General features: G+C 42.6%; 1 protein-coding gene across 8 annotated transcripts in view; it reads left to right on the top strand.

The window, feature by feature from the left end:
* Nucleotides 1–17,185, top strand: part of MAST4 (microtubule associated serine/threonine kinase family member 4) — a 550,957-nt gene that overhangs the window by 150,814 nt on the left and 382,958 nt on the right. The window contains exon 1 of one of the 8 annotated variants that reach the window (XM_078067259.1): nucleotides 6,502–6,559. The exons of the other annotated variants lie outside the window; for them this stretch is intronic. Within the exon in view, the coding sequence (XP_077923385.1) occupies nucleotides 6,512–6,559 (48 nt within the window). The 5' untranslated portion in view covers nucleotides 6,502–6,511. Of the gene's footprint in view, nucleotides 1–6,501; nucleotides 6,560–17,185 lie in introns of those variants that run through there. 8 annotated transcript variants of the gene reach the window in all.

Below are 17,185 nucleotides of genomic sequence, written 5' to 3'. Positions count from 1 at the left end.
ATTAGGCACTCAGTAAATGTTGTTATTGGCTTGTAAGGAAGAATAATCCACAGACCTTCCACTGGCTTGGCAGCTCCTGAGCCACTTGAATCTCAGATGGAGTCCAGAATGTTAGGGATTTTATTGTGTAATGTGGGACCAGTTCTCTGTTACACTAGAAATTCTTAATATTAACTGTTCTGTCTGATTTGTATCAATTCACATTCCTGTTTAATTGAAAGAACTTAGCTGAAAAGAGTTCGTTTGTGAATCTGTGTATGTTCTGGTTAACACTAAGGTTCTCAGTGTTTTCTGAGGTGGCACTTTCTGGGATAGTGCTGTCCATTAGAACTTGCCGAGAGGGTGGAAATGTTCTCTACTCCGCAATGTCCCCTATGGTAGTCATTAGCCACAGATTCCTTTTAAGCTCTTGAAATGAGGCTAGTGCAACTGAGGAGCTGAAGTTTTTGTTTACATTTAAATTTAAATTGTGGCTAGTGGCTGCTGTATTGAACAGCACACTTCTAGAAGCTGGAAAACACATCAGTTCATGTCTATTTCTGTCCCGTTATCTGTGTCCTCACTCCCTCCCCACCCCTTGCAATGACATTGTTTCTTTCTTTGTTCTAGTGAGTTCTCAGTTTTTTCATCAGACACACCCTTTTAGCATGGCATGGCATGAGGCTTGCACTTGAGTCCACCCTAAAGAACATCCTCTGGGTTGGATCTAAGAACTTGGCTCTTGGAAGATCCTGGAGACCACGAGAGAGAAATTTTAAAAACACCCCTGGTGTCTAATTCAGTTGTCATTCATGTTTCCCTTTTGACAGCATAAATAGTTTATATAGAGAAACTGAGCTTATTTAAAAAAAGAAAAATTCAAGTGAATCTTTTTTCCTACGAATATCATAGGCAAAAATTATTTAAACCATTGAAACTAATGACAAGTACTCAGCTTGCTATCTTGCAACTACAGAAAATGTTTTATATTCAGAATTAATCATACAAAATAACTAGATTTAGTAGAAGGATGAGGTTAAAAATTCAGGTTTTAGAAATTTAGGTTTCATGCAAATTTTATTTCAGTTCAATTACTATTACCTATAAAAAGTGATGCCAGAAATATTAGTAAAGGTTACTTTTCCATAAATGTTACTTATACATACATAAGTAAATGTTACTTACACACGTGTGTATGCATTTTGTCTTCTGCAATTTCTGGTACTTGAGAAGACAGAAGACAAAAAGGTCGGTTTTCAGCTGCTTGGAAGAAAAGGTTAATATCTAATGGGACATATCATGTAGTAAATTTATAAAATAAAATTCTGCATCTTTTTCTCTCCTAGTAGATCAAACAATGCTTGCCCTAGGAGTCATAGGCCTTGAAGATATATGAATAGCCTGAAATTACTACTAAATTTTTATGTTTGTACATGTATTTGGGGAGAGGAGGTATAATTTTTGTAGGATTCACAAATATGTTCAGCTCATCAAAGGTTGAGTCACTTATTACAGTAAGATATTCCTGATAGCTCTCAGGACCCCCATTCCATAGTACCTTCTTCATAGAGTAAGCACTTGATAAATACTGTTGGAATAGAATTGGAAACCATTTCTTCCATAGGTGAGACACTACCTTTCTTTTTATCAAGGCAAGAGAAATCAATGATGACCTTTATTTTTTTCAGTGCTTCTGATCTTAGCTTTCCATTATCCACCTGATAGGGTGATATGGAACTTTTAACCCTGGAGGAGACAGCAGTGAGATTTGGGGGATCTGGAGAAGTTAATTTTCCCATTTCTACTGCTTGCTTTCTGTTGAAGTGGACTCAAGTGCAAGCCTCAGCACCTTTGTATTTCTTTCGTTGTTGTTGTTGTTAAAGATTTTATTTACTTATTAGAGCACAGGGGGAGGGGCAGAGGTATAGGGAGAATCTCAAGCAGACTCTGCATGGAGCCGAATGAGGCTTGATCCCACAACCCTGAGATCATGACCGGAGCTGAAATCAAGAGTCAGATGCCCAACTGACTGAGCCACTCAGGTGCCCCAGCACCTTTGTATTTTAATCTTACCTGGCTTTCGAACCATCCTCCCTTCCATTCCAGTCCTCCTCCAGGGTGTGTGGCTTAACCTTTTCTCAGAAGTTAAACCTTGGAATGTTTAATAATATCTCCCTGCTATGAGTTATACCCCCCCGATTAGGAAAGAGGCAGGAGACTAAAATGCTAGGAGATGGAGAGTTCTTTTGTAACCGTATGTTGTCTTTTGTTGTCCGTGTGTGTGTGTGTGCGCGTGCACACGCGTGCCTTGGCTTACTTGTGCCTCCCAGCCTGCTGATGAACTCACACACTCACACAACTGAAGCTGTAGTTTTACTCTGGGCCCATTACTGAATTATTGTTGAATAAAAGATTAAATGACCCAGAGAATCAAATGTAAGTTCTGAACAGAAGTAGAAAGGCAAGAGTAACTATTTAGCTGTTGAAATTGGCTGTGGGTTGTTAAGTGTCAGGGAAGAATCCCTACCAGAGTTCCTCTACTAGAGTAACTTTAAGTCTTTCTTGGACAAAGTTAGAATATGAATAAAGAAAGATTTAGTCATTCCACAGTCCTATCTATGTTCAGGTACTGTTAACAGGGGTCCATTCTTTGCTGTTCTTCGAGTTTTCTGAGTCATGCTAGAGTGAAAGGCCTATCATAGATGGTGTGATAAAGAAATGAAACTGGTTTTCACATGTGATACACGGAAGACTGTTGGCAAAAGACCAAGATAGCAACCAAGCTTATATTCTCTACTTGAATATCATGAACAAGAAAACCTATGAGTAGGAACCAGGGAATGCTGTACTTGGTCAAACATGCTGGAGTCCTCTGCCTTCTGTCTGGGCCGTCTAAGTCAGTGTGTAGTTCATCACATGAGGTCACTGAACAGATCACTCATACTCCATACACTCCCCCACACACCCAGGCCAGAGGACGCTTGACATTGAGTTATCTTCGGTGTAAGAAATTGTCCCCCAAGTTTAGCAGCTTAAAGAACAAATGAACACAAAGCCAGAGCCAACAATGTTAGGATGTTAGCTAACATTCAGAAGCTCTCTTGGTAATTCAGGAGCAGCCTAGCTGGGCATTTGTGGCTCAGGGTCATTAGTGAGGTTGCAGCCAGGGCTGCGGTCGGTCAAGGAGGGCCTTCCAGGGAGCAGGAGGATCAAGGTCACCTTGACGATGCTGTGACTCAGGGATGCCTCTGACTTCATGATGGTGGCGAGTGTTTAGCTACCTGCAGGCATTGGGAGCCGCATTGGGAGCCGCATCATCGACATGGGCTGTTCATAGGTTCCTTTCATCTCACTTCCTTGACCTTTTAGTCCTCACTTAATTATATACCATTGTTGATGATTAAATTTTGGTAGTGAGGTATTGTGACTACACAAAATTCTGAAATGTAAGAATCCTGAAAATGTTTTACTTCCAACGCTTCCCTCTCATTGAAGTCCTGAATTATTGATACCTCCATTGTCATTTTCCTTCTTTTTTTTTTCCTGGTGGATTTAATTACTACAGTGATGAAGTAAAATATGCCGTCACTTAATTACATGGGGTGATTTGTATGAAGTCATTTTTGTGTTTTCCAAAAATGATTCTGAGAGTTGACTTTCCTGTTTTTTCCTATATTCTGAATTGTTTGGGAAATGGGGAGATGGTGCATGGCTTCCCATTTTGAGTGAAATATCATTTATACATAACAAAAATGTGAAATTATTTTTCCCTTCCAGTTAGTTCTGACATTGCTGCCTCCCTCCCACCTGTTTAGCCACATCTTTCTCCAGTTGTTGGAGTTGAGGCCATTCTTGTTTACTTATTTTGACCTCTAGACTCCTTGGGGCAGGAATTCTTGGGTAAAACAGAGGAGAAGGGTCTATCAGAAAGGAATAGCAATAGGGTGTATAAGATGACGGGGCCCTTCCTCACCCAGTTCCAGGGCATTTTTCACACACTCCATCCTCCTGTCATTTTCCATGTATGGACGCATTTTTTTTTTTTTAAAGATTTTATTTATTTGACAGAGAGAGACACAGTGAGAGAGGAAACACAAGCAGGGGGAGTGGGAGAGGGAGAAGCAGGCTTCCCCGCTGAGCAGGGAGCCCGATGCGGGGCTCAATCCCAGGACCCTGGGACCATGACCTGAGCCGAAGGCAGACGCTTAACGACTGAGCCACCCAGGCGCCCCTATGGACACATTTTAACCTTATTTCACTTTTCCTTTCATTCCTTCTCAGTGACATATCTCTTAACTCCTTGGGTTACTTGTCAGCTAATAATATCTTCACCTGTAAGTAGACGTTCATTTTTGTGATGGGTTGATCACGTCAAGCCTTTTGCTCAGTTTTGGGGGAGCAGATAAGAGATTAGGATTCATAGGGGCACAGGCATATTAACTGAGGATGGGATTGTTTTCTTCTGTAAATGCTAAAATAGAGGAATTAGCAAAGCATTTTTGTGATTTTTTTTTTCCTTTGAGCAGCGGAAGTTAATTTCAGTTACTCTTGCCTTTTTTACCATTGTCTTTTTTGCTGCTAGCATTTCTTGAAGTATGCTCCACACTATCTGGTGCATGTTGCTTTGGAACTTTGTTGTGAATGATTAGTAGTAGTAGATAATGAGGGCTACACCGGGGATTAATCCACATACCTGTTTTGGGAATGCTTGGGAAATCCTGGTGGGTAAGCCACCGAAAGTCTTAATTGCCTCAGGTTCCCAGGCCTCTGGAATCGAAGTATGCATGTGGGTAGACAGTGGTTTTAGGACTAATCACTTATGAGCAAAGCATTAAAGTCTGATGCAAACTCTTAAAAGAGACAGCGGAAACAGGGTGGAAGTGTCATTATTGGTCCCTAGCTCTGATACCTTGGCTAAGTCACTTAACCGACCTAAGCCTCAGTGTCCTTATGTGTAAAATGGGGATGAAAACAATACCGTGTCGGAAGGTGGTTTTAAAGATTAAATGAGATACGTGCTTAAAGCAGTTAGGATGGTGCCTGGCATGTATGAGGTGCTGCGCCTAGCTGGAGGAGGGATGGGTGGATTGAGACGGTGCAGAAAGGGGACATGGTCTAGCCATCTCGCTTGCTTTTACGCAAACGTGCTGAGCTCATTCTCACTTCTGGCCCTGATGTGGCTCCCTCCTCTCCATCCTTCAGGTCCCTGTGGCTGTGGGACCGTGCTTGGCATGTAGTAGATGCTTGGTAAATGTATTGAAGAAATCAGGCCCTGGCAAGCTGGTTTGGTAGAGGGCCAGAGAGCAAATGTTGTAGGTTTTGTGGGCCATATGGTTTCTGTGGCGACTGCTCATCTCTGCTGTGGAAGGCAGAGTGTGGACAGTCTGTCAATGAAGCATGGCTGTGGTCCAGTACAATTTTATTTGGCGTGTGTGGGCTCTAGTTTGCTGATCCCTGAGACAACAGTGAGTGGTGAATGTCAGGAATGGACCTTGAGGGCTGTGCAGGTTTGAGCTTGGTGAGAATGGATCCTCTAAGCAGTAGGGGGTGACTGGAAGCATGAGAGGAATGTATGAAATTGGAAGACAAAACTCACAGGCCTGGTGGGGAGGCAGCCTGGTCCCGGTAGCAGGGATAATAACAAATGCGTGGGGGGATATGTGCTTCACAGACCAGACGAGTCCAGTGGGTATGGCCTTGTGAATGACCGCTGTGCTGTCATAGGTTGTGAGCTGGCTTTTGTTAATCTTTAGATAAACACTTACATGGAGGAGTTCATTGGTTAAAATCCCCACGTAAGGAGAAGAAATCTAATTTATTTACCTATAAGAGCCGTAGATTTCCCCCCACCCAAAAGTTTACACACAGTGTATTTAACGTGTGTTCAGCATGCGGTTATTCCCGTAGGCTTCCATACATAACTTTACAAATACTTACATCTTGTGCAAGAAGAGGTTACTTGAAAGGTTTGTCTACAGTGCAGTTTCAGTGAGTTACACATGCGGGTATTCCCACATGCTTCTAACACAGATTTGCAAACACTTACATCTTAATGAAAGAAGGTGAACACACATACACCGTGTCGTTTCATTGAGGTAAGAATAGTTCTATTCCCACATGCTTCGTCACATCCATTTACAGATACCTGTCAGTGAAAGGAGAGGTTACTTGAATGGCAGTTTATACATAACAGTGTCGTTTCAGTGAGATAAGCATACAGCTTTTCCCATATGCTTCTACACATACGTGTAGGAACTTTTAATGAAAGAAAGCGATACGAGAGCCATAGATATTTTGGAAGGGACAGTCTCTCCCTGCACAGTGGATTGCTCTCTTCTCAGGTAGATTGCAAGTTCAAACTTGAAAGTTGCCCTAACACAGCGTGTCCTTTATTCCAGCCTTTAGGTCCACATCTATTCAATGCAGAGCCCTTCTCCCTTCCACCTGTGAGTCTCCTTCTCCCTTCCACCTGTGAGTCTCTGGCAAGAAGGGGAAAATAAAGACTTGAGATGTGAGAGCCAGGCTGGGTCAGATGCTGACCGTGAAGTTGGTTCCCGGGTTCATCTGCCCATTCGGACAGGTCAGATGTCAGTGTGTGCATGCTTTCCTAGGTAGGGACTTGTTGGCATTCTAGCTTGTCAGGTGCTTCCTTGGATTTCTTGAGTTTTGGCCGTTTTGTTTTTGCTCTTTGGTGGGAAGGGAAGCGGAATTGCTTCCTTTTATTGGCTAACATTGGCTGTATTTTAAATAATAGTCTTAGAATTATTGTTTACAGGCATCATTAAAAAAAAGAACATGATGAAACTTACACCTTTTTAGCTCTGTATCTTATTTATGGAACTCTGCCCAATCCTTGGGGGGCAGTTTTGAGAACTCAAGAGATTCTGAACAGTGAATTATCTTCTGTCTGTTGTTACTGCACTGTGCTTTGGATGAATACCTCCTTTAGTAGAGTTGGGAACCTCTACCCAAAGGCAAAATCTTTACTTGATTTCATGTGGTTGTTGGGAACATCTTTATTTGTTCTTTGCTCCTGTAACCTGGAGAAGAGTTTTCTTCCTGGCAAGTAAGGAGAAAATCAGAGTAGAGGACCCCTGATGGTTGGTCAGCCACTCTGAGTGTCAGAGACGGTGTGGTCAGTAATCATAGGATCTGAGTGATCAATTTATTCCTGACCCAAGTGAATAGTAGAATAGGAAGAAAAGTTAAGATGGATACATTTTCTGCAGAATCTACCAAGCTATTAATTGTCCTCTTTTCTCCTTCTTATGTCTCTTGTTGCATTGCCCACCCCTTCCCTTCTTCCTCTTATATGTCTTTCTGTGGCATTTTCTCCTTCCCATGTTGAGAGTTTTAGTTCATGTCCTCCTGGGGGGCTGGCAGATTACACCTGGTCTGACTCTTGAGGACTGGGAGTTGAGGTGGTGGACAATGGCTTTGGATTGAGCCCTGGGAAGGTGTGAACTGGACTAAGGAAATCTGGGATATTGGCGCATTACCTAAACTTCTAAAGCAAGCCCTAAATCCAGCATGTGGCTCCCAGCAGCGGCAGGGCAGAGGTCCTGCACTTGATCAGGCCACAGGCAGGCAGGGAGTCCTGAGTCCTAGCACCATGGTGGGATCTGGTCCCCAGCAGGCTGTGTTTCAGAGGCAAGAGCCAGTAAGGGCAAAACCCTGGGCACAAGGCTGCCCCCAGACCTTGAGTTTGGAGGGCACACATCAGGGAGACTAGCAATTGAGAAGCAGAGATTCGGTCCAGAGAAACAGGGTAGGCATCAGGGCGGGAACCTAGTCAGATAGTAATCCAGGATTAAGAAGGAGCTACTGACTGAAGGTCTTAGCATGTATTAGTTTATAGTTATGGAATATGTTTATTGATGCTTATTTAACAAATATATTTATTTATTTATTGTGGTTATTTGTTATTTGCTCCTTTTGCTAAGAAAGAAGACTGATCTTAGGCTCTGTGGCGGGACACAGCCCAGAGCAGAGGGGGAATGATGGGAGGATGGGGGCCTACAGGGGAGTAACTTCCCCAAAGCTCTTGCGACATCACTTACGCTTGTTTCCAGCTTCCTTTCCCTTCCTTTCTCCCTCAGTCTTTTCTTTCTCTCTCTTTTCCCTCATGTTCCTGGGTTATTTTTTTTTTCCCTCGAAGAAGAAATAAAGGGGGTAAAAACAGTTAGCATGACCTTTACCACCCCACCATCCCCATAGCCCTCATTTGAGTTCCCCACTATTTGCCAATTTCTCAGTGACAGTTGTCCCTGTCCTTCTAAATGATTTCCATTTAACCAGGTGAGACCTTATGACTTCTGAGGACTCATGCTTCAGGATTCTTAGGAATATTTTTCTTAAGAATGTTTATTTTGCCTCTTGGGTCAGAGCTGGGTTTGTTACTGCTACCCATGCAGACTTGCTCAAACATCCCGTTTCCCTCTTAATGTAAAAACATGAAATGAATATTCATTCATATGTTTGTTCAGTTAAAGAGCTTAAACATTATTTTACAAGGAAAAGCATATTTTGAAGTTTTTTTTCCCCAGAAACTTGTATCAAGTTTATTTTTAGCTTTAATAGATGTTATTTGAAAAGAAGTTCTAGTTCTTGATGATTTTTTTTTTTTTTTGGTTCTGACAAAATGAACTAGGCTAAGATAAAGAAGGGGTAAGGGAAGAAAGTCACCTCTTGCTAGGAGCTTTATATACTAATCAGTTCATTTAATCCACAGAAATCCTGTGAGGGAAGTAAAATTACCCTTATTTTATAGACGAAATGATAATTGAGCCCCTTTTCTATGGCCAAGTAGCTGAATGCCCTCCTGGCTGTGGGCTTGCCTCAAACCACTGTCGTCTTCCTCTCCTCTGTTTTCTGGTTCTCTCTGGAAATGGGAAGTGATGCCCCACATGACTGCTAGAGCACCTGGCCTGTGGTGGGTAGTTGGCGCCTCAAGAAGGATAGGTGATGAGGATCAGAAAAGCTCCAGTCATGGTGTGGTGTGGGTGGTGGGAAGAACTCTGCTCTGTCTCTCCTATACCTAGGACATGGTGGTTGAGTTTGAAAAGTGCCAATCCAGAAACAAAATGAGCCCCCCAGTGTTTACATACTGCTCTGTGCGTCTCCTGGACTGGCTTCTGAGTATCTGAGAAGACCATAGTCTATGTGAGTACATACAAGTCACTACATTTCAGGCAAAGTAATACCAGCATTTTCAACCAACACAGACATGAAATTAATTAGGTCCCAGACCCTAGTTCTGCTCCAAGCCACTATAGTCCCTTATGCATCATTCCATCCTTGCATCTGACATGTTGTTTTATGGTTGGGTTTTTGTGTCTGTCTCCTGCACTTGGGTGGAGGTCTCCTGAGGAAGGTGACTGTGTCCATTCTGTTCTCAGCTTCTCAGCCCTTAGCACAGTGCCCAGTCCATAGTAGACATTTGGCTAAAAAAAATATTTAAAACAACCCTGGGTTAATAGAGCATGTATGAATAAAAGCCCCTAGGAAGGGGCGCCTGGGTGGCTCAGATGGTTAAGCGTCTGCCTTCGGCTCAGGTCATGATCCCAGGGTCCTGGGATTGAGTCCCGCATCGGGCTCCCTGCTCAGCGGGGAGCCTGCTTCTCCCTCTGCCTCTCTCTCTCTCTGTCTCTTATGAATAAATAAAATCTTTTTTTTTTAAAAAAAAAAGCCCCTAGGAAATCCTACAAGTCACCTATAACAGAGTGGGGAATATCTGTCAGGTGGCAGGAAGCCAAGTCGGTAAGAGAGCAGGGTGTGAGAGGCAATAGATGGCAGGTCTGGAAGTTTGGGTGCTGGCCTACATTCATGCACTAGCTGTCTCTTTCAACCTGGGCAGTTGGCTTGACTTGTCTGGGCCTCAGTCTTCCAAAAAGCAGGAAATTAGATTAGAGGTGATTTTTAGGTCCTTCGTGCTGCTCATATTTTGTGATTCTGTAACTCTGGCTTAAGGATTTCAGCTGTAGAAGCCCTAGAAACCGCTTGTGTAGATTGCTAGTTAGGATTGAACTGGAGCATTCAGACTTGTTGACATCAAACTCTAAGATCTGTTGTCCCTAGGGAGTTGTCTTGTACCAGAGATGGAAGAGAAAACTAAAGTGAACTTTCTGGGGTTTGCTGTGCTTCACCACTGTGAGCCCCTCTCTAGGGACTCTCTAGGAGACCACTGGGAACAGTGAAACAGGGGCTTTGGCAGAAGCAATCTTGGGCTTGTTGCCTTTGGTACTGCCCAAGAAGCTGATCCGTTTGGAGGGGCTAATCTTGCTGAATATGGTTCTCATTGGTAAAATGGGAATAACAGTATTGCCTACTTGGGGGTCTCCTCCCTCTGCCTGAGGGGAAAGTGGGCACATCACATAAAGTTGTGTGGAGTGATGAGCATTTCCCCGTCTGACTTGAAATGGAGGATAGATGTGTCTAGAGGAGTGTATTCTCTTCCTGCTTGGTTAACTATGGTCTGAGTCTTGAGTTAGGTCGCTGATGGAGACATGATGGTACCAGGGGAATTTAATGACTTCAGATAAGTAAACAGTTGCAGGCATGGATCAGATCCCTAAATAAAGGTCAGAAAAAGATCGAGAATACTAAAGTGACAGGAAAACAGGTGATACATATGTGAAATCAAATCAGCATATTCCCTGTGCTTTCCCCACTGTCGTGGTTCCTCAACTAAACTTTGAAAAATGCTATGTTTTGGGCGCCTGGGTGGCTCAGTTGGTTAAGCAACTGCCTTCGGCTCAGGTCATGATCCTGGAGTCCCCGGGATCGAGTCCCGCATCGGACTCCCTGCTCAGCGGGGAGTCTGCTTCTCCCTCTGACCCTCCCCCCCTCATGCTCTATCTCATTCTCTCTCTCAAATAAATAAATAAAATCTTAAAAAAAAAAAAGTGCTATATTTTAAAAAAACTAACATAATATTAGCTGTTTTTCCTTTTCCTTTTTTTTTTTTTTTTTTTACATCTGTAGACTATTGAATTTATTGCTTAATGTAAACATCACAGTTAAATGCCTGCTGCGAGGTGCTCTCTCCTTGGGGTTGTGATAATATTGCTTGCTGGTGGGGCATGTGTGTGCGCGTATGTGTTTAGAGATGTTCATAAGCAAAGGAATTGACTTTCTTGAAGTTGAGTTGACAGACGAAAGTGAGATGGTGGTATCAAAGTGCTAATTTACATATTTCTCTCAGAAGGGAAGAAAGAAAATCAATTCTCATAAGAGATGAAACCAGTGGTGCAGCTCTGTTTAGGTGAATGCCATTGTAGTTTGATCTAATAATGTATTTTAGGATGTTTCTGAAACACTTTTTATTTTGCTAATTGAAGTTTGTGATTCAAAGAATTAATTAAAAACTGAAGATGGAATATGATCTTGGTATCTGGTACATCTTCCAGTTTAAATACGTTTGATTGATGTTTTATTTTTCAAAACATGGTATTCATTGGAGAAACTGAATTGCAATAACCAGCTAAGTAGGTTGGGTAAATTAATGTGGCTGAGGAAATTATTTGCTTAACAGACTCATTGACATGATCAGTTTTGCTACGACTCCATCTGTGCTCTCCCTCTGTCCCTTTTCTTGTTCTCAGAAGGTTTTAAGATGACCTGAAATAACACACAACTCAGCAAGATGAATAACTTAAAAATAAGTGAGGATACACAAATGAAAAGCAAGTACAGAACAGCATTTCTTACGAGTGACATGATGGACATTTTACTCTGGGTAATTCTTTCTGGTTGGGGGCTCTTCTGTGCCTTGTCCTGTGTTTAGTAGCGTCTCTGGTCTCTAGCCCGTAGATACCAGCAGCATCCCTGCTCCCTTTAAACTGTGAAAACAAAAAATGATTCCGGACATTGCCAAATGTCCCCTCGGTGGCAGAATTACCACGACCCGAGAACCACGCTGTAGAGGGTGTTTTAGGCAGTCTAGCCTCCCATAACAACGTACCATAGACTGGATGACTTAGAAACAACCATTCATTTCTCTGAGTTCTGGAGGCCAGTAGGTTCAAGAGCATGCCACCGGCAGATTCGTTGTCTGATGAGGGCTTGCTTCTTGGTTCATAGAGGTTATAGCTGTGTCCTCACATGATAGAAGGAGCAAGAGAACTCTGTGGATGTTTTGTATAAGGTGCTAATCCCATTCAGGCGGATTCCACTTTCATGACCTGATCACTTCCCAAAGGCCCTACCTGCAAATATCATCACACTGGGGGTTAGTGTTCAACATTAGGATTTGGGGGGAACACAAACATTCAGTCTCCAGCACGGGGTGAAGTGGAATCCAGCATGAGGTTGGTGCCGCAAGCAGACCCAGGATGTCTTGACGGAGATTGGACTGGTCACACTTGGTCGTGGTGGGTTGCATAGACCTTTCCGTGTAATTTCCAGTGGTTGAATGAGAGAAATGTGTTGAATTCTGTGCTTTGTGGGGTTCCCAGGGTAAAATCAGGCCATACATAACCCAGCAGAAACATGCTTGATTGCACTACAGAGAACTGACAGCATTTCCTCCAGGTTTCTCTCTCCCCAACTAGAAGGAAGCTTCTGGCTGGCAGGGACTTTTGTCCCCTGTTGTGCCCAGAGGCATACCTTGACAAGGTGGATACTATCTAATAGAGGCTCCTCTTCATTTGTTTGTACAACATTGTGGCCAGATTTAATGGCTATTTCTTAGAGTATCCTTAAATGGAAGCATGCATTCTGGGTGGCATAATCCACAGTGAATGTCAGCAAAGTCAATTAAATGAGCCCCCCTGCAGTGTGGGCCATGATTATAGCCCTGTCAATGTCTGACTCAGTCTGTATAGTTAGAATTTAGGATGCTGGGGAAAGGGAGGTGCATATTCTTCATGCAGTGGTGAGCATGTTAAATGTTTTTTTCTCTATTGGAGTAGTGTAGAGTTAGAGGTAAGAATGCCTGAGAGATGCCACTCGGAAGGGTCAGGTGAATAGCCATATGCTTTACCAGTCAACAGGCTAAGAGAACATGGAACTTGAGCTCAGCTCGGGTGACAGTTATCACCAACATTATTAGTTACTGGGTGCTTAAATGTGCCAAGCACTGTGTCGAACCCTTTTCATCCATCGTCTACCTGCCTCCTCCCTACCTCTGAGGCCCATACTTCAGAGAGGAGTCAAGTAGCTTGGCCAAGGTATGACCCTGCGGTACTGCACCTAACAGCTCAAATTTGGGCTAGGCTCCTTACTTCTGTATGGCTCTGCCTCGTGCATGCTGAACACCCTACAGCATGAGAATAACAGCCGGAAATAATTGTAAAACAGTTCAAGCCAAGTTCTCCTTTGAGCCATAAAGGAAAATAAGACAACTCAGTAAAACTGTAATCCGTTTAATTTCCTTGCAAGCCATTTGTGATGAAGTACACATGTGGAGATGTTTGTGAATGGGGTGACTTCCTATATGGCAATTTTAATAACCACCCCGGCTAACATTTATTGTACACTTATTATGTTCTGTGCATTGTTCTAAGTGCATATATGAATTCTTTTAATATCCACAATAACCTCAGGACATATGTAGTATTATTACTAATATTTTGTGGATGAGGAAACAGGCATAGAAATAGTTAATTGTCTTAATTAGGTAGTAAGTGTTGGCGTTTCTAACCACTGCGAAATTAGTAGGAATCCAGTAATGACTGTCTTAACGATGGAACTCTATCAAATTTTAAAATGTTTATAGGTTTTGGTTTAAAAGTAAATAAAATCCTGTTTTGAAATAAAGTCGTTTCAGGTTGCTCATTGGATTCCTTTTTGGAAGGAAGCAGTAGAGCAGTTAATTAAGATTATGGGCATAGTCTATGCAATTTTTTAATTATTCATTTTCATACCTATGATTTTTTTTTAGAATATTTAATACCAAGAAACAGAACAACTGAACATTGTCTTCATAACCCCATGTTACTAGTCAGTCTCTTTCTCTTTTTTCATTTTTTAACATAAAAAAGGCTTTACTGGTGAGCCTCATTGTGTATGCACGTGACATTGATGATCCTGGTGAACTAATGAACTTTGGCCTTAGGGCACATGCATTCTGGATGGGTCTTTAAAATGCATGTGCCACATCTTGGGAATGAGCGAGGAATTACAGAAAAGAGAAAAGAGTGTAGGGAAAGGCATGGATTGATAGACACAATTGAATATGCTAGTTAGGATCTAGTTAGGAGGCCGAATAATTCATTATTTAGGAATCACCTTCAGAGAGAGCAGTGTTAAAAAATTAACATATTAGTTTGTATATAGAAAAGATTATTTAAAAAGATGGCATTTGCCAGGGCGCCTGGGTGGCTCAGTCGTTAAGCGTCTGCCTTCGGCTCAGGTCATGATCCCAGGGTCCTGGGATCGAGCCCCGCATCGGGCTCCCTGCTCCGCGGGAAGCCTGCTTCTCCCTCTCCCACTCCCCCTGCTTGTGTTCCTGCTCTCGCTATCTCTCTCTGTTAAATAAATAAATAAAATCTTTAAAAAAAAAAAAAATAAAAAAAAATAAAAAGATGGCATTTGCTATAACCTCAGGGTCTTTTTCATACATGAAAAGTTCAATTTTGTCAAAATGCTCGAGACTCAGTTGAGCATTTTCACCTTGAGTAACATTTAATATTATTTTATTCAGCTTTTTCCAGCAATAAAAGCCCTTAATTGCATGTGTTCTTTATTTTGCTGTTGTATTTTAAACTAAATACCAGAGATTGCCATTCATTTGTTCTTCCAACCAAAATTTACACGGTGCCTTTTATGTAGAGCAGTGGACAAATGGAACAGACTAGTGTGTAATTTCATGCAACTTAGGATCTAGTGGAAGAAGGACAATAAACCGATATAAAAGATCTAACATGGGGTGATAGATGCTAGGAAGAAAAATAAAGAAGGGAATGAAGTGGTGGGCATGCTGTTTTACATCAGGCAGTTGGAGAGGGGCCCCTGGAAGACTAATGTTTGAATAGGGACCTGGAGGATGGGGGTGGATGGTGATGGGGAAGGGGAGCGTGGTAGCCAATACCCGGAGTGAGTCCCAGACAGAGGCTGCGGTAAAAGTAAACATGCTGGGTGTCAGGATGCCTGGGGCACCAGAGGGCCAGCAACACACCAAGGTGGACTGAGTGGAGTAGTAGTAGCCGGGATCAGAGACTTGTGGGTAGAGGTGGTAGGACCTGTAGGGCATTGCCATGATTTTGGGTTTTGTTCTGGGTGAAGGGAAGCCATGGGGAACTCCAGCAGGGGTTGTGGAACATCTGGATTGTGTTTTAGAAGGGTCCCTGGCTGCTGGGCTGAGGCAAGGATGCCAACAGAGAGACCCGGATGGCAGGGGTAAGAGCAGTAACAGTAGAAGTGGGGAAGTGATTGGATTCTGGATATATGTATTTTGGAGGTTGAGTTAGAGCATTTGTGGACTGAATATGGGTGAAAACAGAAGTTCAGAATAACTAAGGTTTGAGACTTGAGTAGCTTGAGAAAGGAGTCGCAATTTGCTGAACGTGGAAAAATACCTCTATGCTCATATGATCACTGGGGTTATTTAAAAACTATAGACTAGAGAACTTGTGGGCTCAAGCATGTAAGTCTAGAAGGGGAATTTGGGGAAAATGATCAGTTCAAAAGGTGCAAGTTGAATGTTCCTTGAAAATTAGGATGTGCCCTTTTAGAAGGAGGTGATACTATTCCTGGGGGCTATAGCCATGGAAGAAGAAACCCATGGTCCATGTTTGGAAATAGCGGGGGTGGGGATGGCAGAGACACTCAAAATAAGATGGAGACTCCTCAGTGATTTGCCTTTACCTGTACTTTTTGCCGATGGAAGAAGCCACAGTGTGATTATGGTGGGTTCTTCTGTTTTCCTCAGCATGATCATCGGAAAACATCCAGCGGAGGATGGATATGCTAAATAAAGAAAACACAGGCATGGAATTCTGGTGATTAGTTTTTCTGTAGGACTGAGAATTTTGGAAACGCTGCCCCAAATACACCTTAGACTTGGAGGAGTTGTATTAGAGTGTCTGTACGCCTTTTGTTCTTGAAGATGCTTCTGTGTTTGCTGTGATAAACTGCTCCAGCAACGGCACTTGTTTCCATGTAAGTGGAATGCTTGCTCCCTTTTGGTCTGATTTCAAAATTTTGTGGCGCTTGGAACTACAAGGAGGTTAAGAAAACCGACCTAGGAAATTTGGAGCAAACGGAGTGCACCACGAATCGGTATTTGCTATTGGTGAATGACGTGAGGATGCATCTCTGGAGAATGAGTGTCGATCGGGCTACTCTGTGGCTAGCAGCAGGTGAGGTAAATATGTGACAGGGCAGTAGGGCTGGCTCTCCAGCAGTCCGTGGTCTGTTTAGTGAGGAAAATTTGAAGTGTGTGAAGCAAGGGTGCCAAGTTCAGGCTTAGATGCCCTTAAAACATCACTGGAAGTTTCAAGACAAGCTCTGTCATTAGTTGAGCTTCTTGTAGTATGAAGACTTGGGGAGTTTGGAAAAGTTGGCAAACATTAAACTGGAATCATTTAAAGGGCAGCGTCCAAAGTGATAGGTTTGATGTCTACCATAAGCTCTAGGGTGTGCTGAAATGTTTGTAAATGGAGCGTGAGTGTTTGAATCGGGACAAAAAATGAAGAATAAATTGCAGGGCTGCAGTGGACCATTTTGAGAAGCTTTGACTAATTGTAGAAAGAAAAGTAGAGCCACTGACAACCCAGCAAATTTGGAAAAATGATCTATTTAGAGAGAGCCCTGTTGGGACTGTGATTTGACGTGAAGAAGGAAATGGGATCCTGGAACATGGCCCTATGCTTACAGGTTTTTCTGCTTCTATTGGGTTTGAAACATTTACAGCCCTCACAGTTCACTGACTCCATTTTCCCAGATTTAAAATAATACTCTCCCCTCTTGGGGTTTTGATTCTGCTTAAAAATGCTGGCTTATGGACTAAGAGCTTGTGGCTGTATATGTGATGAAATGGATTTTCTTACACTTTCTCCTTGATTTCCTTCTCCTTCCCCTGCCTTTGTTTTGTCTTGGAGGGCTTTGTTGGAAATAGGTAAGGAAATCACATCATTCTTATTTAGGAATTATCTTTCCTCTGCTTATTTTTTGCACCCTCTGTTAATTTGTGATACAACAATCCTCCCCAGAGAGAGTAATTGTAATTCTGCAAGCTGAAAAATTTAACTTCAGGTGAAAAATA

The sequence above is a fragment of the Halichoerus grypus genome, chromosome 2, assembly GCF_964656455.1.
Source record: "Halichoerus grypus chromosome 2, mHalGry1.hap1.1, whole genome shotgun sequence".
Classification (NCBI taxonomy): domain Eukaryota; kingdom Metazoa; phylum Chordata; class Mammalia; order Carnivora; family Phocidae; genus Halichoerus; species Halichoerus grypus.
This window is presented reverse-complemented; position numbering and strand designations above follow the sequence as displayed.